The following is a 27,535-nucleotide window of genomic DNA, read 5'->3' as shown; positions in this document are numbered from 1 at the left end:
GCGCGATGTTTGGCAAAATGTCACCGGCGTGAAACGCGTGATCCTCGCGTGAGTAACGACGAAGCGGGCCCCCGTTCTTAACGCACGTTCCGTTTCTGCTAATCACCATCCCCGAACAGGAATCGTAGACCGGATCGCGTGACTCAACGTGTGCCGTGGCGGCAGGGGACGAGTTAAGGTGCAGCGGAAGCGGCTCATAGCAGCCCCTAGACAGTGTGTGAAGTGTGCGATCGTGATCCGCTTTGGGTGAAGCGTTTTTCAGCCGAAAGCCAAAATCGACAGAACAGAAGACATCAACGCCAGCAGAAGATGGGAACCTTTTCGAGGTCGGTGGCGTTACTGGCGCTACTGATAGCGATGGGAGCCCCGTTAATCCGCGCACAGGACGTCTCATCGCAGGTAAGTTCCAACGCAAATCACGACTCATCTTAGTACTTTGGCGGCCACGGCTTAGAGAGCGTCCCCAAACATACAAATTAAGGTTCGAAGGAAAGTGCCACCCACGGAATTTGCACGATCGATTGCGCTTCATGGTGGCCTTCGGTCCGCTTTGCATACCGTTCCCGTCGCGATTCCCGTCGTGAAAAATGATTTACTGAGGCCACGACTAAATACCACTGCAAGAACTCTGGGGCGCTGCGTCTCTCGTCGCTGCCAAATAAGGCACCCGGCCCCTCGGATGTCAGCAGGAAATGTCAGCAATAGAATAATTTATGCTCGACGCACACCACCGTCCCGAGCCCACGGTGAAATGGTCGTGATACCCGTCCCGTCCCGGGAACCATATTTCACCGGAGACCGGAATCCGTTGCCCGTCAGGGTTGAATGTCACGCGGTCGGAAATAAATCGCCCGATCGCCCGTGCGGTGCAGCATAAGTATGTTTGATGCGCGGCTGTGCGCGGGAGTTGCATAAGCCACCCGACCGATCGATCGATCGATCGGCCGGATTGTGGCACATTGTGGATGGGCGGAGGGCATCGGATCGGCGATCATTGGATGGCTTTTATCGCACCCCGGGGCAACGTGGCTGGATCTTCGATCTCGGTGGCGGCTTTGCGGTTGCCGGGCCACCCACCCAGCCCACCCACACACGCACACACACAATTGCGGTTCATTTACTGAAATCCACCGAGGTCACCGAGCGTGGCGTTGAAGCGGTAATGAAGTGATGGAATTTATCACCGACGGCCGATCGTATTTTGTGGCGTGATTGCAATCGCCCGATTCGACCTCCGAACCGAACGTGGTGGCAAAACTGTGGTCCGAGCGATTCCCCAGCACTCTTATCGAGTGATTGATTCAAAATTGTTGCACCGAAGGTTGATTAGTGGGTCTTTGAATATTCATCGGCCTGGCGTGGAATTAACTGCCGAAACCACCCAAAAAAAAAACATGCGTACGGCTCGCGGTGGAGTTTTTGGGGGAACAGAAAACAAAGGCCCGGCTTCGTCCGTAATGAGCACTCGTTTAACGAGTTTTCTAACCTGCCCCAGTCCGAGGCAGCATCCCAGCTCGTGTGCGAACCGATCAAGGATGAGCCAACAGACAGAACGCGTCGATAACGAAATCGACCAGCATCGGCTGTTGAGCTGGCTCGAAAATCAGGTTTTCCCGTCTCGGCCTGCGCACACGTCGACGCGACGGGGGCATCTCGCATCCCTGACCTGATCTTGTGAATGAATGGAACCTTCTCCGGGCGAGCGCAGCATCGGCGGCAACATAAGACGCTTGGCCCCAAGGGACCAGGCTTTAGGCTTTGGGGGGATTGGCTGGACCAATCGTTGTTTGCCTCCGTCACCCGGTGCCGGTCGGGTGACAAAACCACCATTCGGACCGTAACCTCCAACACTGATCACCTATCGGACGGACCTTTGCGGACCTTTCTTTCTTTCTTTCGAACACTGTTTGACATTCCTTTTGCGCCTCACCGGGCAGCCGATGCAGTTCTCGACGCACGGTTTGGAAAGGAACCGGTTGCTGATCTGCCGCCGAGTCGCTGTGTCCAAGCATTCGTCACCAAGGGCGTTGGATGGGCCCGGTGGGGATCTACAACTCCGGGTATCCCCGGTCGCCTAGGCAATGGTCGAAACTGGACACGAATCCGATCGAAATGGCGTCACTGGTCGCCTCGGTTCGGTTGCCTAGAGACACCGGCGATTTATGTCCGGACCGGATTATGAGTTAGAATTTCGCCATAAACCAATCGGGTACTTTGGGCGATGATTCACGAGCACATAAATAGGATTTATGGAGAGAAATTATGGTTACTGAAATCAACAACCGCCGAGTGGAGCATCCCACACAGTCGCGTACCGAGACCTTCGCTGGCCGCCAGTCAGCTAAAGACCGCACATTTGTCTTCCACGCAATGGTTCAGTGTTAGTGTTTTATTTGCTCGTTAAAGTGTCGCCCCCGGTCGCCGGCACATGCTTCTATCGGCCGGCCGAGCATCCGGGCGAGTTCATGCAAGCAAGGTCATAAGCTGTTCAAGGGCTGCTCGCACGCTGCGATGATGACTCTTCCATTTTGGGATCGCATATCCCGACGATCACAGCGCGGTCTCGGCCGGCCTCGGCTGCCTACGGCTTTCGGACGAGGTGTTCACCTCCGGAACGGCGCCACTCGCGGTCCGATCGCTCCCCTTTCGACTGGTTCCATGCCGCTAGAGAATCGCGGCTTGTCGCGCGGGTTCGTCGTCTGCTGCCGCCTGAGTCACGCTGAGTCACACCTCGAATGCTTCCCCTGGGCGAGAGGCTTACGTTAAGAAAAATGGCGTTCTGAACGACGACTCCCACACACCTGACCGAAAGTGACCGGAAAAATGTGCTCAAACCTCGCACGCACGCACCACCATGTTGCGCCAACGCTCGCTGCAGTTGCAGCCAGCCAGGCAGCGCGAAGCAAAAAGGCAATCAACAACGCGCGACGGCTCGTTTCGGTTCGGGCTTTTTTTTTGCTGCCGTTTTGTGCCAAAACAAATCGCAACTTATTGCGGTGCGACACCGCAGCTCTTTACATAAGCCGCGCGCTGGGCGTGTGAATCCGGGGCCGTTCCGGGGGGGGCTCCCGAATTGGAGCAGTCTGTGGCGTGGTGCGATGCGTGTGTTTTTGGGTGGGAAAAATATGATTCAAATTCGACAATCGGGTGCACGCGATGGCGTGATAAATTGCTTCACTCCCTGCTGCTGGCTGCCCTTGGTGCGATTTTCTGTTTGGAAAGGAGATTAAATATGGCACCGTAATTGATTGCAATCGAGAAAATGGAGCGAGAAAGGTGTGTTGGGTGAGTTTGGGGGCTTGTAATTGATTTTGAATGCGAAAAGGCCGCCTTTGGTTTCGTTTGCAAGGATCGCCAAGGTTGGTGAAATAAGAAGGGTTTCCGTCCAGTTGGTGCAATCTTGTGATTGTAGCAACGGAAGGCTTTCGAAAAGACTTAATTAAAACAAGTGTGTTCAATAGATTCGGTATAACCTAACAACATGAATTAAAAATCATCGTTAATGATCGTTTTGACACGAGAGAAGGCACCGTTTCGCCGTTTGCCGAAATTACGACTCATTGTTGTTCATTTCGTCCGATTGGAAAGTGATGAAATGATATTGTAAAACAATGAGAGCTTGCTTGGAGAGCTTGGTTATCGCAAGCCAAACATAACCTCAACAGAAAGTTAACCAACTAATAAGCGTGTTTTAATATTCCCCAAATGGAGCATTAGAAGTTTACGAAATATTGACGCCGTTGAAGCTTAACCGATGGAAACGCTCAAAGGGTCCTTTGGGATAAGCCGAACTTAAAAGGTGCCATATTTTAGCAGACAATTAGATGGCGAAAAGAGGGCCAAACTTCCATTGCGTGCCTGCTGGTTGGCATCGAGAAGCGGCCTCTTATTTCCGCGGCAGTTTATTGTCCGCAAACATCCCGATCGTGCGGTGGCACCTCACGCGATACGTAATCCCACTATCCCACTGTGTGGTTACATAATTTAAGATCCCTATTAAAGTCGCTGAATTGATTCGAATTCATTAAACGCTTCCCCATTTTCGGCCCCGACCTGACTACCTTGAGCATTGTCTCGCTCTAGCCGCGCGCTCGTAAGGAGCATCACATCCGCACAATACCCGCTGCACGAGCACTTAAACGGCGCGAGGAAGTTCCAATCGAAATCAATTCGAGCTCATCCTGCGTCGTCGTCGTCGTTGGTGGTTTTGCAAAGTGGCATTAAATGCCACTATGGTTTCCGACCGCCAAAGTGAAGGTGGCTACTACTGCCGATTGCGTAGATGGTCCCGCAGCTCACCCGAACAGCGAGTGGGGCGAGCACTATTTTTATGCAACGCTTCTCCTTTGTGGCTGTGTCCGATGATCGGCGAAACCCGCCGAAGATCGATCGTAGAGATCGGCCACTAAGAAGAAGAGGCCCCCCAAATGAGTTGTGTATCTCTGAGAGGGATTGCAATCTGTCGATCGCTTCGGATAAGTAACTTATCAATGCCCCACGGCAGTTTGGGTGCTCGCAATATTGGAGACCCTTCACAGATCCGGGTGCGGGTATTGTGTGCGTGTTTACAGAAACAACCGGACTCGGACTGCAATCTTTTTTTTTGTGGTTTAATATGTTCAACAAAAATAAATAAGCAAACATCAGACAGATCAGGCTTCTCAAGTGGCAGTGTAGCCGAGTGTGGCCTAAAGATCGATCAAACACAGCGCATCTGACAACTCTTTCAACAATGCCCTCCAAGAGGTTCCCATCGGTAGCTTCTTCTCGCACATGCGACGTGCGTTGCCAGCGAACGGTTGGCGGCAACCGAGTCGCTTGCCGTTTCCACGGCTGGCGATCTTGGTGGGTGATAGGACCCTGACACGTTACACGATTTGTGCAAATTGAATGATTTTGACATGAGCTCGCCACCCCGTAGAAGGGTGAACAACATCGGAACGAGCCGATGGAGTTATTACCCGTCCGACAGGGGCGCTTCTCGTACACGCACCGACAGTCAGTCAATCACGAGCGGCTCGATCGCTGATGCACTTTGGGCTTCTGGCCGGAGCCCAACTGCAAGCGGCACTGAGTGGTCGATCTGAGGCAGAAACCCCGACCAAAAAAGGGCTGGCCGTTTGGTCGCTCGTTTTCCTCTAAAGTAGCGCTGACTCCTCTGCTCAAGAGGCAGGACCGTGCAACGGCATTCCTGACAACATTTTTCATCATTTGGTGTAAATAGAAATAAAAGTGCGCACAAAGCACGCACGGAGTAGCTGGGGCGATCATCGCACCGAGATGATCGTCATCGCCAGCAAAGGGCTGGGAACCGAATGGAAATTAGCGTATTTAATTACTGACCCGCCTTCGCCTATCGCCTGCGATCGACGTTGCGAAAACAGGTTCAAGAATGCACAACCAGGAAGCGGATCGAGAATGTTTCGCGCGCCCCCGGCGGATGAACTCTGATCTTCTCCGGACCGGTCACGTCCGCCGGACAATTGCGCACCGACAGTTCTCTCCCTCTCTCTCTCCCCGGAGACCGGAAATCCCAGGGGCGGGCCACCATCACGATGAATGACGGAAGCACCGAATTCGTCTCAAGTCGCTTGTCCGGCAGGTGCCGGATATTCGCTCGGAGTTAGCCGACGGCACGTTGGGGAAAGGTGCCGTCTGGGTGCCTTTATCCCCAGCGCTGCTCGGGTTTGGTCCAATTTTCGTTAATTGAAAAGTGAAGCTGAATGTCAGAATCGCTACCTGCTGTGGGTCCTATGTCTGCCCCAGTCCACGTTTTTCTGCGCCACATTTCACCATCCACCCAGAAGCATAACGGGGCGGCCGCTGGCAGGCCAGTGGCCGCTACGGTCGAGCCACTTCCAACGAGCCGTGTAAAGTGTGTGATTTGTCTGATCCGCGAGCGGGAGAGCGAGAGAACGCGTCACGATCGCAATCCCTGCGAACCGGTAAACCGTTTGATTGTGGCCAACCGGAGCCACGGTCCCACGTGCTAATGCTGCGCTGGTCAACCCGCGCGGTGCTGGAAAACAATGCACTTTTTTGCAGTGGGCTATGTGCAATCGGTGGAGGTGATCGCGAAAATTGGTGCGCGTGGCGGTGGTGGTGGTGGCCACCGGGTCACCGGGTGAACGATGCCACCTCGGAAGGCGGCAGCGGATTATGCTCTGCTTTTGTTTCACGTCCGATGCTGTTGACTAACGGCGCCAACGGGGGTTTCGGTTGCAAAAACGGCGGCTATCCGACCGGCCATCGTCTTGCCGGTGATGAGTCGGGTGTCTTCGACGCTCCGGTGGCTCAAACACTCAGTCCCCCCGTTGCACGGATGATGCAACTGGCTAGCGAACTCGCGCAAACTGATCTACTATGGAAGCCGATAGGGAATATTGGTCAGCATAAACCGGGTTCAGCGGGAGAGGCGCCATGTTGCTGTAGCCCATTGGCAGCGTTTCCTTTTGGGGCGGTTGAACGTTACCAGTCGCGGATAAGAGTGTTATCGATGTATATTGAAGTGTGATTGATAATAGCTTTGCGGAGTTAAAATGAAATTTGCCAGAAGTTGTTAGTTATTTCTCGCTAATTGTTACAAAATCGTATTCATCACTAAAGAACGGTAAGCATTGAATGGACTACAAATAATATTAGATTGTTTACTGGACAGGAAAATAATAAATTGTAAAATTAGAAAGAAAGTTTAAGCTAATGTCTGCTTTGCCCTGTGAATAAACTGATTGCGCTGAATATTGCCCTGTGATGCCTAGAACATAACCTAATTCAAGGCTCTGGTGGCTTAGTTTTAAAAATAATGATATTATTAATAATTTATAAATTAGAATTAATTATTTATTAATCGAAATTAAAGTCCGAACTTTTGAAAATACTAGCCTGTTCAATAAGTTCGTAGCCTCCATAAGAAAAATACATTTGTACAGTTTGAAATACACTTTATTATTCAGTATGGCTTTCCTGAACATCAATACACTTGTTCCAAGAAAGGCTCCAATTTGTAAATTCCATTTCTGAAATGAAAAACTGGAAAGGCTTCAAAGTACGCTTCCGCAGCTGTTATGATGTCATTATTTGATGGAAAACGCAAATCACGCTTAATTTTTTTGGGCTCGAAAAAAGAGGGAAGTCGGTTCGGGCCAAATCTGTTGAATACGGTGGAGATTCTAACAATCCGAACTCAAATTCAAGGATTTTTTACATTTTCGAAATGCTCTTGTGACCTGTTGCATTGTTCCATTTTTAGTGAACGCGACAAACATTTTTCAAACAGCTTTCTGGAACCCAAAACTTCAGTCACAATATTGGTTATACTGTTCAATGAAATGGCAAGGCCTTATACTAAATCTATTTCAGTGATTCGACGATTTCCCAATACGACATCCTGTTTTTTTTCAACGATTTCGGGTGTTAATTGAAGGCAAAGAGTCCTTATATGCTTTCAACATTGGTTGATAATTTTCCTTTGCTTTTAAACCTTTCAAAAATAAAAATTCAATCACTGCACGATACTTGATTTTTTCCATTGTGAAAAGTGCTGTGACTTGTACTAAAGGACTTGTAAAAGCAATTCAGTGACCAATTGAAATGAAACTTACCATACGTTCATATGAAGAGTGTACCAATATAACAAAAACAAAATTGGGCTCGTGGCAACGCCCTGTGTTGTTGAGGCTGCGAACTTATTGAACACACTAGTATTGTTAGGAGCACAGAGCAGATACAATTTCTCGTTTGCAATCTGTTATTATCTATCAAAATGCACCATGAACTTACCGATAACATTCATCCAATACGGCACGATACTCCAATGACCAATGACCAATGACTCAATCCATAAAAGCCACTAAATGAAGGTTGAAACGCAGTCGTTTTACGAAACAAATCCACGATGCGTCTACCTAAAATCGGGTCAACCAACGGGGCGTTTACCGGGAGACCGATCGGTCGATTATCAATGCGTAATTTTAATTACCCTCCCGGGAGGTATTTGGAGCATGACTGCCGGCTTGTTAGGTGCCGCACCCCAAAGCGATGTGCAATACGATCAACAATGCATAATGAGGCGCCCCATAATTGAGCTATGACCACACGTAAAGTGCCGCGAGCTGTTTTTTCGTCGATCCCGGCCAAGACGGGCCCGGCACATAACACCTTCGGGTTGGGCTGGCTTTTAAGACAAAAACCGACCCACGACCCACGTTTAATCCGTTTGATTTCTTCATCACTCGATAATTTTCGCTTCCTGATGAGCTGCACGAAAGGTGGTTCATCTTCGTCTGGTCGGCCGCGGATTTTTCGCTTTCGTCCGTCGCTCCCAAATGACCTCCGAGGTCCGCCCGAGCGCTCCTGCCTTCGATCGCAGTCGTAATTTTACATATTTTAATAATCACGATTTTTTGCGGTTGGTTTGGGGACTGTTCCTCTTTCCTTTCGGGGGCTTCGGAGAGACTTCCTCCACTCCCGCCCCTCGTTACGTGTACGGTCACGGTGGGTTCGATGGACACACTTACCAACCCGTCAGCATAACGCAGCGCATTGGCAAAAAGCCCCTTCGCTCCTTCGGCGGTGGGCCACGAAGAAATGGAATTGGGACGCCACCGCACTAGGCCGGGCTCTGAATGCCAGAAGTCATCCGCCAGCCCGAACCATATGGTGTGCCGTTACGTGGTGTGCCGTCTAGTGTGTGTCGGGTTTCACGATAAACCCGCCGATCCTGCCAACTGTCCGCCGGATCCGGAGTGTCTCGGGGGATGCACACGCGCGAATCCTGTCTGCCGCATCAATCAACCTTTCGCGCGATTGAGGTCTGAAGAGAATGAAGTGCAGAAGTCACGGCGACGCCAATCAACGGGTGAAACCCCCGAAAACCACGAACTACGGTCCGCTCGAAGGTATGTGACAAATCGCGCCGGCCGCTAATGGCAGGAACCACTCGGATGGTCGTGCAAGGACCTGATTCCGTTGTAACCTTTTCCCTTTCGGGCACCGCGCGGAGCCATTTGTCACGATCGGTACCGAATCTCTGAGCCGAAGGACCATGCGGCCGATTAAGGAAGCACTACACCTTTCGGGCTAACCTTTTCGATGGCACACTCAAATCATAAAACGGCCCGTGCGTCAATAAACGCAACTCCTCGGCGCGCAGATCAAATGTCGATAAGCTTTATTGCTATGACAAATCGTTGTAGATTTATGTCCGCCCATTTGAATAAACAGTTGTAAATGGCCATCTCGGCCGGGTCAGAGTTAGTCAAACACCAAGGAGTTGGAATGAATTTCGACAAATTCCACCGAATAGGTCACCGTCGAAGGTACGAGTGTTCCGTCTCACGAGAACGTGTGAGATAATGTCCACCGCGAACCAGCTCCGGCTGCCAACAATCAAATTATCGTTATCGATGCCCGTGTGAGGCAATGGTTCGTGAGGAAACAACTTAATCGTGAGGCTGGCGTGCAATATTGAAGTACCTCCTCCAAGGAGAAGATAGGGAACTTAATTGTGTTTTATTGTGCCACGAAGCGCCGGGGCGAAGGTGCCGAAGACACGGAAAAGCTTTCTTCGTGGGGACACACAGCACCGACTGAATGTTATGGGCCGGGTATGATTTGAGTTGGTCTCTCTGTTTGTTGGTTCAGTCGAAAAAAAACGGGGAAACTTGTCAATGTTGTGCTCTAATGGATTAATTCATTTGGCAATGTATGACCTCCTACACAATTTTCGACCCGTCACGGTGTGTTTAGAATTAAATTTAAAATCTACTTGTACAGTATGCGCCATCTAGAGTCCCGTTTATCTTTTGGTTATAAAACGAAAACAGATAAAAAATTTTCGACGCTTAAACATTTATTTGAAAGTTCGATTCACAAAATTTATGTATTAATATTTATGTATTACATATTAATATCAAATACAATTTTGGTTGCAAAAAATTGGGAAATATGAAAAATTTATTTCGAAAGTGTAGGTCTTCCACTCAAACGGTACGACATTTGAAAAGCTCATTTCATTTGGGTTCATTTCCTACTCGGTGGTTTTGTGAATAAGCAGTAGTGTGGTTCGGAAAACCCACACATCGTGCAAGAGAAGCCAATGCACCCACAACGAGTGACTGATTGGTGCGCATTTCGGCGAAACTTAAGCTGAGAACTTGGACGGCATTTGATTTCAACAGGACGGCGCTACCTGCCATACAACGTCAACCACAATCGATATTTGTTTTACGCGAACAAACCAACAACTATTGGCAACCTCAAGACCCAAATTCAAGATGCTATTGCCGAAATAGGACCAGAAACAATCTAAAATATACTCAAAAAAAAGGTCGACCGAAAGGTACTGCCTGCCAACTGTACTACTGCCAAACTAATTGTGGTGGACAATCGTCCAAAATAAAAGAATTGAAGAATCAACCTTTCATAAATGTTCAAGCATCGAAAAATAGTTAGCTGTTTTTGTTATATACCTAAATGATAAACGGCACTTTGGATGACGCGCCATGAGTAATAAATTATGAAAAAAAAGACGAGTATTATCACCTTTACTTTTGCGTACGTAATAAATCCGAACCACACCCAATAATCCTTCATTCAGCTCTGAAGTTTAAATCCATTTTGGCTCATCTCTTTCCGGTCGGAAACTTTTAACCCGCACGGTACCCGCAAGCGTCTTCCCGCGCAGAAGCATCCTCGGGAAGCTCTTTGCACCGTGAGAAGCGCCCGCAGACGGACGACACGGAGCCAAAAGCCACGATGTGGCACGGCCTGCGATTACTGTGTGACATGTGCAGCGAGGGTGGAATTCGTGCACGATCGCAACGTGCTGATAACGAGACACGGTACAAAAAAACCCGGAACCGCGAACTTTGGCCCGCTTTGGCCAGACGGAAAGGCAGCGCATCATCGGGCGAACCAATAAGTCACCGTGGGCTTTTCTTCACCAACGAGGTGCGCCATCCCGCTGGGCTCGGCTTGCCAGATGCCCGACCATCGCCGGGAAAAGACCAGCTTGGGTTAATTCAAGCACTCGATCGTCGCTTGGTGATGATGTACTAGATTATGCCTTGCATTGCACCGAGAAACGAGGAGATAGGGAAAGCTGATTTATGTTTCAGACTTCTAGGATTAGGAACAAAGTTGTCACGCCAAAAAGCCACCAAATAATCGATGGGGCCTCGCGAAAAAAGGGCGAACCATAGAGACACAGCCCGGCCTGGGCCTGGCGATGGCGTGCGAAAGCACCTTTAGCGCGGTCCGCTTATAAGCTCATCATTTTCCCATTACGCCGCAAAGGATTATTAATTTGGTGCATCGCATGGCCCACACGTCCCGTGGCATGCGAATAATGGCGCCCAGAAAGGGTACGCGCCACGACCTGGACGTGCCGTGGTCCGAAATTTGAAGATAGTCATTCGATTGGGCGACTTAGTGGCCGTGCGTTATGTCATCGGGCAGGGAAATTTCGATGCCGATGGTCCGAGTCATCGTCGTGTGGCCGTAAATTAATGGCGAAAACAGAAAGAAGAATACCCAACAACAGCTGACCCACCAGAAACTCCGGGGCGCATAATTTCGCTTCACATTTACAATGTTTGCCATTTCGTGGCGCGTGATCTTGGCGCACCGAAATGGCTGCGTAATCAGTCGGGCATTCCCCGGGGCCGGCTAGACATAACGACATTCATCACGCGGACTTTGCGGCTTCTGGTGCCTCTCGGAAAAGCAAAGTTGATCACGCGGTGGGAAGTCGTAGCTCCCCAATTCCGGCGAGAGATGCTCCGCTGAGGCATCAGTCATCGATACGGCATTCCGTTGGGTGGCAGATGGCCCCATCAAGTGTCACGGCTAGAATCTCGGACCGAAGAAGCTCGCGAGAACGATCGGAGGAAGGCGTAAAACTGGAGGCCTCCGCACACTCTGCCCTGGCCCTGACAAAGTGGCAACGCGAGTTGAAGCACTCTCCAGAAATCAAGGATGAAACTTCGCATGACAGGACGGGAACTCCCTGGCAGACACAGCTTTTGGACGGCGAGTGGTCGATGTCGATTTGTTTTCCTGACCATCGGCCGAACCACATTCGGGAACGAATCGATAGGTCGCTCTTTCGAGCCGGGCTATCGATTTCTTGGAGTGGATGGCCTCTTTTGGCGCTGCGCTTCACTCAAGGAGCCCCTGAGGCTTCGTGATGTTTCGACTGTTCGAATTCGAATGCTCACACCCTTTCCGGGGGTGAACTTTTCGCTAGACCTCTAGACGGTGTGCTGCGCCACTCTGTCCGCATTCCAGCGGTCGACGGTGCCGATGTCGCCGGTGCTGGCGAGATCAGCGAGATCCGAAGAATTTTTCGGGCACTTCACGGGGCTCCGGTCCAAAGTCTCAATCGCGGCCATTTAATGCCAGCGAGCGCCGGTGATGTGATGTAACAATTTGTTACATTTTGCCCATTACCGTTCGCGGCGACATTGTTTTACGGGGCCCGGTCCACTCTGCCCGGTGGGTCCCTGCTGGTTATGTTTTATTATTCATCCCCGTGTCTGCGCCAGTCACTTGAGGCGTTCCAGTTTCCAGCTCATCTGTTTCATCGATCGCGATCGCGAGACGAATGCGCGCACGCTCTGCCGGTACCTTAGGGGTGCCGGATCCATACCCATCGCCGGCCGTTGAAGGGCTTGGCTTTGGCGCAGGGACGTTTGCGTCACCTGTTTTTGCACCGTTTGCACTCGGCGCGGGGCACCCTTCTTGGCGCGGCAGCTCTCAGCGAGGAAAGGTACTGGAATGAACGCCAATCGGTCCCCTGCCGTGATCCGCGGTAAAATGGAGTAGCACACAGGGGCGCAGATTTTTATCAGATGTCCGAAAGGCCGATATTAAGTTACGGTGCCGATCACCGTCGGCTTTCTCCGTCGGGTCAGACATTGTGTAATCCCGCGCTCCACTAATTAACCCGCGGTTCTCCCTCGCGGCGCAGCTGGAGTGGATTGATTGGAACGAATTATCCGCGAATGGAACAGCCACAAGTGACGGTTGTCAAAAATTAGCGTAACAAAGAATCTCGCCAGCGGGAGCTCCGGGTGGATCGGGTCTAGGTCTCTAGACGAGCATCCTCGCCTATGCGCCTCGGTGGACAACTCCAACCAGCGAGTCTCTCTCTGTCGGTTTCGTGTGGGTTTTTGACATTTTCAATTCGCCCGACCGGTGTTCGTGTTCGGCTCGTCAGTCCGCCGGCCCGGGCGAATGATATTTAAATCTTTGCCATGCCACACTCCCCGCCGAGCCGGGGGCTGCAGCATCTTCCACCCGGCGTCTGCAACTCTGTCGTGCTCCGAGAGATTCGGTCGTGGCTCGGAGAGAATCATCTGCCGGCTGGCTGGCCCAAAAACATGAGGCGTTCGGCTGGAGTTTCATTGTTGAAGATCACAACCACGGTCGGAACGAACAGGCGGAACAGACCAAGAGGCCCGTCCCGGTCGTGTTGTAATATCCGACGAGCAAGCATTCCACGCAGCCCGATCCCGAGCAGGTCGGCCGCTGAGAAAGTACAACTTTCAATTAAGGCCCCCCTTGCCAAAGTTGAGCCGTGAGCGTTAAGTTCATGGTCGGCGGACACGGAAAAGCCCGCCAGTAGCCGGGGGCCCGAAAAATCCAACATCCGGTGCTAATCTTAAGCCCTGCTCCGGCTTCTTTTTTACGAGCGGACGTGCTTTGACATTCAGGCCCGGCGAGGCCCTCATCTGAGGTGTGATCGAAGCATTTCCGATGGCGCCGTCTAACGAATCTAGTTTTACAGTGCATTCGTGCTGTTCGAGGACACTCGACACTCGACGAGATGCTACCGGGCACACGGGGGGAACGGCGTACACTAGCCGGCAAGCCGTAGGGCCTTAGGGCACCCGTCACCGTCGACACATTGTTATTAATAATCGAGGCAGATGTCGGGCGTTTGATTGGATCCGCATTCCGCGGGGGTCACATTTATTTATCGCCTCGACGGTGCCCATTCCTGACCCGGTGGCTCCGATCGATCGTACCCGGTGAAGGCTCGGTGGTGAAGGATCGCTACAACGATGATGGACCGTATTGAACTTCTAGGTAGCAAGGTCCTCGCCACACAGAATCCGATGCGATCCGAGCTGGCCGGGTTGATGATGAACGAGTCTGCGTCGCAATTTATGCTCCGACCAGAAGTCGAATGTTCCCGGGGTTTCCTGTGTCAATCAACGGGTACGCCTACCCTCTATGCCCACGTACGTGCGCGACCTTTGCCCTCCCGTTCGAGCACCCGGCGACGCTTCATTAGATCCTCTCATGAGCCGGCGACCCCAAAAAAGGAGCTACTCGTCGGCAATGCATGATCGCACCAGAGGCCCAAAGACGCTTGGCGCAGACATCGAATCTGCACGACCCCTGGCGGTTAATTTGGTATGATTTGTGTTCACTTGGGCTGGGGGCTTCTCACTGAACGATCACGCGGTGCCGATCACCGATGCACGCGGGCCCGTTTCGAATAAGAAGCATCGATATCGGTTTGATTAATGATGCGCCCGTGCCCGGTAATCACGCCCGGCTCGGAAATCCCCACAAAATATTATTGATCTACGGATTGGCAACCCGTTTTGCGCATTCCGAGCGAACAAAGCGTCACAGCGTGCCTTAAAAGCGATCTCTTCTTCGAGTGATCGACTCAATCTTTGTTCTACACTTATTGGTAATCACACTGCACACACGCCAAGAATGCTTGCGACGCGCGTCACGTGTTTGCCGATCGATCGGGGCGAACGCGCGCGGAGAGTGTGCAAACTGCGACGTTTCGGGGTACGAATCGAGACGAATTTACATAACCACCAGCGCCACGGAATCGGTTCTAACGCTTCTGCATCATCCTGCCGGGTGCGTCCTTGAGCCGGCGCGTTTCCGCTGGGGGCGACCGAATATTTATTAATTTATTCCACCGCCCGCACCACGATTCCGTGGGGTGCACACCGGGCGTGAGATGATGAATTTTAAAGCAACAGCAACGGAATGGCACGGAAGACGCGGCCGTTTGTGAAATTTCGTCGTCCGCCCGAACACGCCCGTGACATGGCCCCGAAAAGTTTAATCATAGCCCGCAGTGGTTGACAACGCGCTGGCGAACGCGGAAACGCAGACGATTGACGGGCGAATTCGATTCGTCACAAAAAAAAAATCCAGTGACACCGAAACATAGTTTATGGTGACGCTGATCCCTCCCGTGGCCGCGATAAGGGATTCGACGGGGGGGTTCGGTTCGGAGAGCATAAAAATTAAATCTCCGCTCTTAATCACTGCCGGCAGCGCCGACCCGGCCGATCGGCTTTCCTGTTTGATGTTGGGCGGGTCACTGCAGTGCGACCGGTGATTAATTCGGCGGCGCGACCATAGCTTTATGGGGCTTTGGCCTTTCTTCAGCGCGCTCAGCTTGGGATTTCGATTAGAACCACCGTTCACCGGGTTCGTCGCTTACCGCCGGGTGTTGATGTCTTTCGTTTCGCTCGAGTCGCACTTTGACGGCCCACGTGAGAAACGTACGCCAGTGAACGTTCCGTCTTCCGTCTGTGTGTGTTGGTGAGGATCAGCTCCGGTTCAGTAGTCTGGATTAATCCGATTTGTACGCAAGGCGCGGCGTCCGGCACAAGATCGAGATTTGGGCATCGCATCCCTGTGAAGGTAGCTGACGATCGCCTCAAGATCGCCCGCTCGTTCCCGGTTGGAATACGTGCTGGAATGTGTGGAGCAACATCCCACCCGTGCCGCGAACCGGATACCGGGCGGGGTTCAAAGATCCGGCGAACCTTAGTTTTTGGGGCGAGAGATGTTTTAATTGGGGCCAATGGTCGCACGTCGCGCCCACCAGAGGTGTCCGTTCGAATGAATTTATGAATATTTTGCGCAAAATACACCGCGCAAACTTTGTGCTCCAATCCAGTCGTCCGTTGGGTTCTGGAGTCACGCATTGCTGGAATAAGTCGTAGTGTCACCAAGAAAGGGTACGTTCCTTTCAGTCGTTCGCAAATGATGCGAACGAGTTCTTACTGCGGTTAGTCATCCATTTACTAGGAGCCCTTGAGGAATCAGGCAGTAAAGAGCCGACTTAAGAGCCTCGGTGATCTAATCGGCGCAATTACAAAACATCCGCAGGAAACGTTCTGGAATGTCTCACTCACCGATCGAACGATCGATTATCCAATCAGCACCAAGTGCATTGATGCTTAACCATCGTGCCACAAAAAAAAATGGAATGCCAAACCTTCGCACAAGTGCTCGAAAGCGAAATTGCACCTTTTAGACTCAAAAAGCAAAATTAATGCGCCACACCGCGGGTTGAGAGATCACGCGTACGCGCGGCATGCCTTCCCGGTCCAACCTTTCCTTGACCTATGCCGGGTACGTGGCCGAAAGATGCACGGTGTGGCCCACCGGTAGCCACACACCGAGCGTCGCCGTGCCATCCGGACCTTTGCCCTCCACATTCGCCAACTTCACGTTCGTGGCCACCGGCAATGCCGGCAATTAACGGTCGAGTATCATTATTCATTTAGGTTCGCATTGCTGAAAATGGGGGGTTATTGAATAAAATTGAAACAAGAAAAAGGCCGTACACGCCGATCGGCGCGGCGCGCTAAGGACACACGGCAGACACTCACGGCGAAGGGACGCCAGAACCCACCGCCGGTGCTGTCTCTTCCTTTCGGCTCTTTCGTTGTTTGCATAGTTAAAATCTCGCGCGATCATAGCGTGGCGGATGTTGCTGCTTAATGCATCCGCCAGAAACGTCGCGATCGAGTTGCATAGGCACCGTCTGGCCGTTCGTTTTGGTTTCAGAGGAACAACCCATCACACCCGGCACGTGTTTACCGAAAAAATCAGCATCCATTTGTTTTAGTTGATGGCTCACGGACACGGCGATGGAGACGGTTTCGCCTACGCCATCGGATGGTTTCCGATTTCAGCAATTTCCTTTCATGTGCAGATGGCTATTCGATATGACCGCCCGGGGCTACCGGTGAACTTTTTATTACCTCACACAAGAGGCCCTGGTTTGTGCAGTCACATATTCGCTTGAGCCTCAGCATAAGTCACAGGCCAAGGGGGGTGCTTTGCAGATCCACACTCGCGAAGGTTTCGGTGGCCCAAAGTAAAGCAATGACTCGACGAGAGGGACCGTAAACAAGTAAACGACGTGGTTTGTTTCCGACGTTTCCTGCGCGCAAAATTACCATCTTCAGCGTCCGCCGAGGACGGTGAAGGTCCGTGACGGTGACGCTGGGGCTGCTGGGGCGCCGATCCAAGCCGAGGTAAAAGAGGGCCTAAACTGACACTAAACACCGGCAGGGGGCTTGTAGGACGGAGAGTTTAACGCATCCCACGAGCAGGACGTGATCCGTTGACGCTCATAGTGCGGCGTCGTTAGTCGTGTTTGACGCCCGACGATGTTGACTAATGTCTCACTCCGTCCATTTCAAACACATGTTTCGGTCGGTTGGGGCCATTAGTCAGCCAGTCAAAAGCCGTGTGAATTTCATACAATTCTAGGTATTTATGGAATCCTTTGAAAGGCTGTGTATTTTAAAATATTTTAATGATGGAACTGCAAATGTGGAACAAAAAAATATGGATTAGTGTTGAATACGTAATGAACATATTTTTGGCCGCTGCAGACTGTTTCTTGGCACTTCAAGCCACATAAAATAGACCCGAAATAGAAACGGACGACTCACTTAAAACATCTTCATCCTGTCCGATTATGCAACTTCCCAGCGTGCGAAGGAACCCCATCGATTCAAAGTCCATGCATCCGAAACGTTTGAATCGTTAAATTAGACCATTAAACCTAGCCGCTTCGGCCGTTAAATCCAGCAAATGGACCGACCGAATCCGGATCCGTGATAATCTGGCAACGGGTGGCTAATGTTCCTGTGTGGAGCTCAAATCTAAACGACAAGCCATTCTAGACCTTGGCAGTGCCACCGAACACCTTGACCGGTTGCCAATTATTTTCGGTTCCCGCGGAGAGTGTGGCGCTGTCGCCAAATATGGGCAGCAGTCACCAATCGCCGACCGAAATTACCCTGCGCGATCACTCTTGCGATCGCAGGACAGTGTTTTTTCTTTAATTAAACCCATCCCGAAGTAGCGTCTCGGTGACCTTTAGCATGTCTTCAGCATGCTGTGGCTCAGAGTTATCAACGAGAGCTTGCGGGCAGACACCTGTCCGCCTCGTACGGTGCTCGGCCTACCCCGAAAATGATGGTAAATCTCATCAACCGTCAACACCGTTCAGCAACGAAACCATCAGCTTCAACATCATGATCACTGCCATTTTTCTGCCACAAGCACCACCGGTTCGTAAATGGGGGTTCTCTTCCACCAACTGTGGTGCATTGGGTTGGTTCCTTTCCTGAATTTTGTTTGTTTTGTTGCGTATATTGAATTAGCAGTGTGAAATATTGCCATGTTTAATGCTGAATATTCATCAGTGACAGAATCTAAATATTTCACAGGCAGTCAATAAAATACCAGTTTCTTCGGCCAGCATACTCAAAATGTTCACTTAGTGTCAAACAGCACATTAGAATGCACGCCTGAACACCTCGTAACGTAACAGGTGTTGGTGTCGATCACTCGCCAACCGCTTATCAGCGTTATGTAAATTGTTATTCGGTCCTTGAGCGTGTCAGTTTGTCTATTAATTTTTATATCTTTTCTTCCCAGAAATGGGCTAAAACAATAGGGGACGGAAACATGTTTATTGTGTGCGAATTCAAAGAGCATCGTCTCAATCCCGCTCTCTGTCTGTCACTATTTTTCGCGATTAAAAAGCTAAACAAAAATATGCTTAATAGTCAGTCATTATGTCATTCGTCAAGATTAATGTGCCTCCGTCAGCATCTCCCCAGCGGTGCCGTTCCCGTGACCTTGCTATTGACGTCCACGTCGGCACCGATACCTCTTCGCCGCTGGCGGTCTAATTTGGCAAACGCTTCGATTGCCGACACTTGACGCCACCAGAAAGTGTTGACTGTCCGGCCAAATTTGTTGCGCCAACAAATGGCCGGAACGGCGTCGGGCGCCAGGTTGCGCACCGCATCCTTGACATCTGACCGATTCAATTCTCTTGCCAAAGTCCTTGCTCCATATTTCGCACCGAGACAGACACCGAGTGGCAGCGGCGAGTGATTGAACATCAAAACTCACCCGAATCGTGCAGAGCTGCGATCTCCGATCTAATTAATCATCCATTGTGCCGACGGCCCTTTTTTGGCCGGTAGGATCGCACCTCACCATCTGGGGCCAGCATAATTCATGCCCCGGAACAAACTTAGTTAAGTCATTACTTGCGTCGTCGGTAGCCCCAATTTGCCGCGGGAACAAATCGGGCACCGTGGCGCAGATCCGATCGCCGCTAATCTCCGATCTCCGATGGTCTCTCACGAAGCACCAAGCGAAACGTGACCGCTTGGCCCTCCGTCCGTGTGGCCTTCCGATCGCCGGCGATCACCTCCTGCGGTTGGTGATCGCTAGACAGCGTCAACTTTCGAGCAACTCCGGAACCGAAGAATCGCCTTCGTGCCGATCGCTTCACTTTTGCCCGCGTGGTTTGGCTACGGGATCAGAGTTCAACCGGAAGCCTGGGAGCCCTTGGTGGTGCCCAGATTCTAACGACGACGGTCGACTGGCCGGCCGGCCGCACAATTAGCATACAATTTCAGTGAGGAAGTGATTACGAAATCGTCCAATTTCGACTACCGCCTCCTTGGGAAGTGCACTAATGGCGCGGGTCACGCGGCTTTTCGAAACTGGTGCACGCCGCCTGGGCCCGGGTTCCACCAACCCATATCCCATGCGGGCCAACAACACTGACAACAATGGTGGGAATGGTCGGGGTGGGTTCGATTTGGCCCGACTTTTCCGGCCGACCAACCGGCGGAAGGTGATTTACTTTGCATTCGGCAGGCTCGCCAAAGGTCACCGACGTAATTAAGGGGCGGCCAAAATGGGGTCGAAAAACTCCGATTTGTTCATCACCAGCTGCTCGAAGCGCACAATCCCTTCAGAAGATATCGTTTCGATTGCGGCTGCCGATAACGCCGCAGGTGACACGCGAAATTAGTGAGCCTCAACTAGAAACTCAACAAAAGAAGAAGTTGAGAAACTGACGATGATGGGTGGCGTTCGGGTTTCCCGGTGGCAGATGACACCCCAGCGATTGCCTAATCCGTGCCGTGTTTGAGTTTTCCATCATGGAAATGAACGACGGTTTCAAGAGCAACATTTCAATGGCTGGCTGTGTCACTGTCATCATCATAATTATGTACGACAAGCCGAAGGGCCCGAAGACACCTGCGACTACTGGGGGGCACATTTTAAGCACCGTTTTGTATGCTTTTGGGTCACCGGGAAAGCCGTGTGCCGTGTGAGAATTCTCATTAAGTGCCCTCCATTAGGTTGCACCAGATTTGGATACTCGCCACGCCAGAATGGATCGGTTCGGTGGTGGCGCAACCTATTTAGCATTTAAGTTGCGTTGGTTCTGGTCGAAACATGCTGCAGATTATGCTTTGTTCACATTCTAATCTTCTGTTTGCCGTTAGTAAGCCAATTAGTTATCTTGATTCTGGGTACGTTCTCATGGTGCGAGTTTGATTCGAAATTAGTCAAATAGCTCAAGCCGACCGGCGAGCAGGCCACCCAATTTATGCAAAAAGCATAGCCAGTGGGTGGCCTGTTTGAGTACGTTTCATAATGAATAAAGAAACGCCTCACAACACCACTCCAACTGCAGCGCCCGGTTTAGTCGTTTTGCTCTTGATTTGATTTTCCCGATTTTCCTGGCCGCCCCCAGGCGGGGTGCCATTTCCCCGACGAATGGTCAGTTAGGTGCTGTGGGCGCGCTTGCTCGCCAAAACCCAGCACGGTCCCATTCCCAGGTGATATAATGCTGTCAACGTTGGCTAGGGTGGCCGACGATGATGACATCCCCTGACGTTGCGTTTACTATGCTTTCGAACAAAATCAAACCGCCAAGCGGCTGAGTCCGGCTCAGCACTTTGTAAGCCGTGCCTCGGGGAACGGTTTATGTTCGAGAGCAACCCGAAATGATTGGGCCGGACAATTAAACCAACGCCGGGCAGCCAAAGAGAGTCTCCTGCAGCATCGTATGTGCCTCCGGGCAAATCGGACGCTTTTTTCGTGATTTATTTCGAGTACTCGATTTAGCTTGTTGTGGCCCCCCCCCCCCCCCCGGGGGGGACCGCGAGTGACAAAACGGAGTGCCGTTCGTTATGTTTCAATAATTGGCTTTGGCGCGCATGACCAGCATGGCGCGGCCGATGCGAAGTGCCATCGGTGGAGCGTTGCATATGCACTTGAAAAGGGCTCTGCGCGTAGCGGCTCCTTTCGTACGATCCGTTGCCTCAAGACAGGAAGCGGTTTAGTGCTGGACGTCGCAGCATAAACACAATGCTAATCGTAGCAACCGGCGGCGGGGACGACCGTATCACCGTGCAGCCAGATACCGATCGGACGGCGCAGGAAGATCGCGGTGGCGCTGTGTACACATTTTGCAACGCCTCCTTCGCAAGCGCAGCATAATTTATGAGCCACTTAATTAGCATGCCGCCGAGACGCGCTCGGCGGAGCCACGCGTTCTGGCCGGAGCGTGTGCGTTAACATTGAAACCGAACAAACGATTCATTCATGGCGGCCGCCGGCACGGTTTGGGCTTTTTGCGTGAAGCATACGAATTAGTGACCGAGCGCTTGCAACATAAGTGCCACCGCAGCCGACGCAACGTGCATTCGGCCGGACGCACTTGTTGTTGTTTCGATTTCCTCCCAAACCACGAGGCAGAAGATCACGAGGGAGCGAACAAAAAGGGAGAAACGTTCCGTTACGAAATGACTCGGTCAGCCCGGTTCCCGGTTCGCACCGATGGCCACAAGTTTTTGACACCATTAGGTTAAGCGTAATGTCTTGTTCGTGTCGAAACCCTCGTTTCCACCCATAACGAACGGTGCTTCGCCCTTTACGTGCGTTTTTTCCTCCTTCATTTTTCCGTTGCGTTCGCTCCCGATGAAAGTGTTTCGAATTGTTTCGGCCACGCCACGAAAATCGGCCAAATAAAACGCATAAAGAAAAAAGGGAACCGCACTGCAGAAACCGAAACCGTTTGCCGGCTCGAACGGGAAATGAGCCGTCGGTTGGCGATTCGAGACGAGCGTTAGGTTTTTGTGTTGACCGACGGGCTCATAAAAAAGGGGGGCGAAGGAAATCGACAGTGTCCCTTTTTTGATTGACGAAGCCTTCCAGGAAGAATTTAAAACGCTAGCAGAAACAAAACCGAGGGCTTTTTTCCAAATCACCGTACCGAATTGGGAATTATATTTCATTAGATTGTTATGCTAACAAGATATGTGTAATCAAGCAAAGTTACGCCTCATAGCGGGAAAATTGCTACATTAATAGAGTGCAATTATTCGCCACGAAAAACTGCAGTAAAGGACGGTCTCTTGTGCTCAGCTTGCCTGGCCTGATCATGCTTCCCCTAGCCGAGGTATCTGCGCGATCGACACGAACAAACAGCGATAATCAGAACAATCCATCATCAGCATAACGCGCCCACCGGCCCACCATGCTGAATGAAGCTATTCCAAATTAGCCGACCACTGAACAGTGTACGATTGATGGGCACGTCGTGCGAGCGGAGAAAAAAAAACGGTATTAACTCAGGTCCCCGTCATGTTTCGTGCCGAAACATTTGTCACCCGCCGCAAATGCGCCGTTCTGAGTTGACAATTGAACTTGTCTTGCCATTCATTCTCGGACACGAAGTCACCGTAAAATAAATAGCTCGATCGATCGATCGAGACAGAGAGAGAGAGAGAGCGCGCGACGGAGAAAGAAGAAGGAAGAGGATAGGATCCCATAGTGCGCTCAGTTGTCACCGGTCGATTAATGTCACGGCCACGTGACTCTCCGCCTGGTGCGCTCCTCGCCGATGCGAAGGCCACAAGGCGGGAGAAGTTATGCTCCGCAGGTCGCCTTTGTAAAGTGGGGCTCCGTTTGTGCGAGATGTCGTCTTGAGAGGCTAACCTTTTTTGCTCGAAGCGGGACCCATTTTTGGGCTCCGAACAAGAAAGTTCTCCGAAGCCCTCAAGGTCCTTCGCACCAATATTGCGCGATGCAGCAATATTCGTTACGCGGTTCTATTTCACGCACGTCAATTTGCGCAATTGGTGGGTGAATTTTTCCATTAAAGTTGATGAAATAAGTGATCCACTCCCGCACGCGCGCGTTCACTGTTCGATAATACGGAAGCAATGGATCGAGTTGATGGACCGCAAGTTGGCGTGGGGCAAATTAATCCGACCGACCGATCGACTCTGACCGTGGTCAGCTCGCTACTTGGTCTACTTCGAACTCATTTCGTTGAAGAATTGTGCAGCACTTTTTAATTGATTGTGGCACTGTGATCCACTCAATGATAAGCGTATCGCGACTCGACCGGTCCGGTCCGGGCAAGGCGCAACCCCTCGTTTTATGAAGACCTTCAGGATGCAGAGCAGCCGATTCGCCAGCAACTTGACTGGGCTTCGAGTGGTCCTCAGTCAAGACTGGTCAGTGGGGCACGGCACGGGGACGGGCCCAAGCCAAAGAAAGGTGACGCTCAACAACAAGCACACAGCACCTATGCAATGGTTGGCTCGAGAGCAGCCTCTTCACCGACCGCGTGGAGGGTGGTTTGGAAAATGCCAAAAATCAAACACTTTTAGCTGCGTCCCAAGCACTCCGTTTGCGTGAGATTAAAACCGTGCCTCAAGTGATCCGGGCCCCGGCTTGGGTGTTAGGTGGGGTGTGTGCAGGCGGTACAATTATATTTGTTTGCACATGGTCAATGGGGCTGTCGAGAGGATGTATGGCGTCGTGTGCAATGAATGGGTGACGCTCGAGAGTGGGCACCGAGGAAAGAAGTCACATTGATTGAATGTTACAACCCCGTTCAAGCAGAGAGACTCTGCCCCTATTATTTGCGCCGAATTACGCCAGTTCTAGTGGCTGCGCTGCGTAGTGTTTACTTGTTCGTCTCTTCCATTGTTTCTTATGCCAAACATCTGAACAAAAATATTGTTGTAAGTAGAGTCAGAATAATATTTTGCAACAAGTGCACAAGTTCACAGAATGAATATAACACTTCTAATTCAATTGTTATTAAATTCCTGCTCACACAACAATGTATCAATTGGCCCCAATGCGGCAAATTTGGGGCAAATGTGTCGTCCCCCGGTGCCAATCACACGTTCAATTGTTTTCCATCCAGCCACTGTGAAACCTGCTCCCCAGCGGCCTGTGGGTCCGACTATTGCGAGGCTAAAAATTCATTATCGGCACACAAAAAAAAAACCCGATACTTGCAACCAGTTGAAAGTTGAAATTATGATGGCTTACGGCCAAACGTTGCGATCTTCTTTAATTACCGGCCACCATCGGGTCGGTGGTGAAGAAGACCCTGACGAAGGCGGCAAGCCGGTCAGTCACGGGAAGAGACATTTGATTGGTTTTCACACCTGCGACCGGGCTACGGATTAGCTGGCGATAAACCTGTCATCGACGGCGTATCGACGGGCTTTTCATCACCGTCACGGCCTTGACACCGGGGAAGTGAGCAACGGTGGACGATTTGTTAAGCCCGTCGATCGGACGATCCGTTGTAATGTGCTTTACTGCAAGAATGAATTTTAGTGAGGGTTATGTAACGACGTTTTTGTCCACAACTCCCGGAGGCTTTCGAGAAACACAATTTTCCCCAACCTCGATGATCATGTGGAACGGGTGTGGAACCACCGATGAAGGTTCTTGCGGATGCGTAACCGATACGACTGACTTACCTCACCCGTGCGTTTTCTCACCCTTGCGACAGTCACGGCCACGGAATGATGGATCGTTCAAGTTCGCCGCCAGGACGAGCTTCTCCTGTGTGGGGCGTGCCGCCGGGTACTACGCGGACGTGGAAACCGGCTGCCAGATCTACCACATGTGCGACGGCCTGGGGCGCCAGTTCAGCTACGCCTGCCCCAACACAACCCTGTTCCAGCAGCGGATGCTCATCTGCGACCACTGGTACATGGTGAACTGCTCGAAAGCTGAGAGCAACTACGCCGCCAACCTGCTAATCGGTAAGTGCCGCGCCCGGAGCGAAGTCAGAGCGGAAAATTGATTGCATCCTCTCCCGCCAGGCCAACGGGACAAACCGTTCGTACCGGAGGAGGAAAATGAAATCCGTACACCACGCCCCGATCTGCTCGATCAGCCGGATGCGCTCGATTTTGTTGGGCCAGCGCTCATGAGCTTCTTCAAGGTAAGTGTCCACCGGGAGCATCAAGAGCCGGACTGCTGCTGAGGCCCTTCTCCTATTTTTAGGCCACCATTCCGGCTCCGCAGAATGCGATCTTCGAAAGTCAGGCCCGGTCGCGGCCCGGGGCCGTCGCGGTCCCTGGCTCCGGGAAGGCGGCGAACACCAAGAAGTCGTCGATCGCGGAAATTTTCCAGGAAAGTGCCAGCAACCACGGGTTACCGATCCACTGGGCCACGCGTTACGCGGAGGAAGGTGACGAGCAGCGGGTGAATGGGACGACCGAGCGGCCGGAAGTGGCAGATCAGCAGGGCGCTAAAAGCAAGCGCGACGAGGAGAAGAACGAGAGCCGCAACACGGTCAGTATCGCAGTGACGGCAACTGCGAGCCCGGCGACCGTGACACCCCGAACGATCGGAACGTCAGCCGTGAGGCCCTCGGTTAAGGTTCCTTCGCGGCGCTACGAACCACCGTTCTTGCCGGAAGAGTCGAACCGTCGATCGAGTTCCAGTGGCCCGGACACGACAGACCTGAACACCATCCCAACGACCTCGTCCCGTTTGCCCACCGTCAGCAATGCGCCGACCACTACCCGGCCACGACTATCGACAACCTCTCGCCTCAGCACACCTCGGTCGACTGCAGCATTCACGACGAAGACAACGACGACGACGACGAAGGTTCCCGGCACGTCAGTCAGCCCGTCCACGAGGAAGCCTTCGCAGCAGCAGCTGCCACGAGCCCAACCAGGACCTCAATTCGCTGGCCCTCTGGCCGCTGGCAGCTCCTCCAGTCGCAGCAACAACCAACCCTCGGATCCTCGGCAGTCCAGTCTGCCGGCGTCGCCGATCATCTTCAGTCCACCGGCGGCTACGGCCGGTCTCTTCGACAATCCGTACGCCCTGCAGCGACCACAGATCGTACCGGTTGGCACGCCACCGGACCGTGTCCCGATTCCGTCCCGTGACCTGCTTCCACCCTACGAGAACATCGCCAACTTCGATCAGATCAAAACGCGCTACACGAGCGAATCGATCTACACCCGGCCGGCGATCACCAACGAACCATCGGCGGGACCGGTAAAGACGGCCATCGACAAGCTGGCTGATACGGCTGATCCTGCACCGGCCCCGGTCGCTCCAGCCCAGGGTTCCGATAAGATTCCACGCCCGTTCAGCATAGCGGCGCCACCGAACGATCTGTTGCCACCGCGAAAGGAGTACGTGTTCTACGATGACGCCACAACGCAGGGCCCCCCAATCTACTACCAGTGGAAGTGGTCCGTCCCTTCGTTCGGTCTCGATCCGCCGGGGCTCGAAGCACCACCGCCGCCGCCACCGGCAGAGCTGGCCAACACCGCAGAGAACCGTCGATCGAACCCTGGTGACGTCACGCTGCAAGCGCAGGAAGAGGAGAAGCTTAGCGCCCAGCTCAACCCCAACGCGCAGCAAGACCAGCGGGACGGTGCGGACGGTCGTCAACGGCGGGGCCAGAACCGGGAGCACAACCAAACCGCTCGGTCAATCTCGTCCGAGACGGGCACCCACGGCGAGAACCGAGTGGTGGAGATCGACAGCAAACGGGTGGTGCAGCTGCCCCAGCACAACTATCTCGCACTGCGGCAACAGTTCGCGATACCCGACTTCACGTTCCCGCTGGACTTGGGAACCGTGGCCAAGGGTGGCCAGTACGAGCAGGTCGACGCCGTGGACTCGTTCCAGGTGCATATCCCGAGCGATGTGTCCGTGCGCAGTGGAAGCGATTCGGGGAAGCGCCCCTGGTACGGTGAGAACGCCCGGTGTCCCGAGTGTCATCCGGGGTTCCTGAGGCCGGGCACCTGTGAACCGTGCGTGAAGGTCCGACGATGAAACACAACGGTGAACCAGCACCGAAAGGGATTTGCGCCCGGCGCGTTCTTATTCCGCATCCCATCATCATCATCCCCATCATGTCATCACGGCCGCGCTCTGCGTCATCGTCAATCGTCAGCTCTGTCGCCATTCTCATCGTCGTCGTACCGCCCTCACCAGATCCGGATCCGCGATCCGCGGGTCGCGATCTGCGATCCGCATTTGTTCTGCCTCTGCACTTTCGCCCATTTCATGCGCCAGACGTCGTCGTCGTCGTGCCGATGTAAATACACAGTTTTTTGTCTATAATATACCA

At 52.3% G+C, this 27,535-nt stretch overlaps 1 protein-coding gene across 1 annotated transcript; it reads left to right on the top strand.

Moving 5' to 3' along the window:
* The first annotated feature begins 357 nt into the window (after positions 1–357).
* Positions 358–27,535, top strand: LOC131207231 (uncharacterized protein KIAA1522). The gene is made up of 4 exons (XM_058199841.1): positions 358–399; positions 24,938–25,193; positions 25,254–25,375; positions 25,438–27,535. Exons 1-4 carry the CDS (start codon positions 358–360, stop codon positions 27,235–27,237), a joined length of 2,220 nt encoding a protein of 739 aa, XP_058055824.1. The 3' UTR covers positions 27,238–27,535.

This window comes from Anopheles bellator, chromosome 2 (assembly GCF_943735745.2).
Source record: "Anopheles bellator chromosome 2, idAnoBellAS_SP24_06.2, whole genome shotgun sequence".
NCBI classification, from domain to species: domain Eukaryota; kingdom Metazoa; phylum Arthropoda; class Insecta; order Diptera; family Culicidae; genus Anopheles; species Anopheles bellator.
This window is presented reverse-complemented; position numbering and strand designations above follow the sequence as displayed.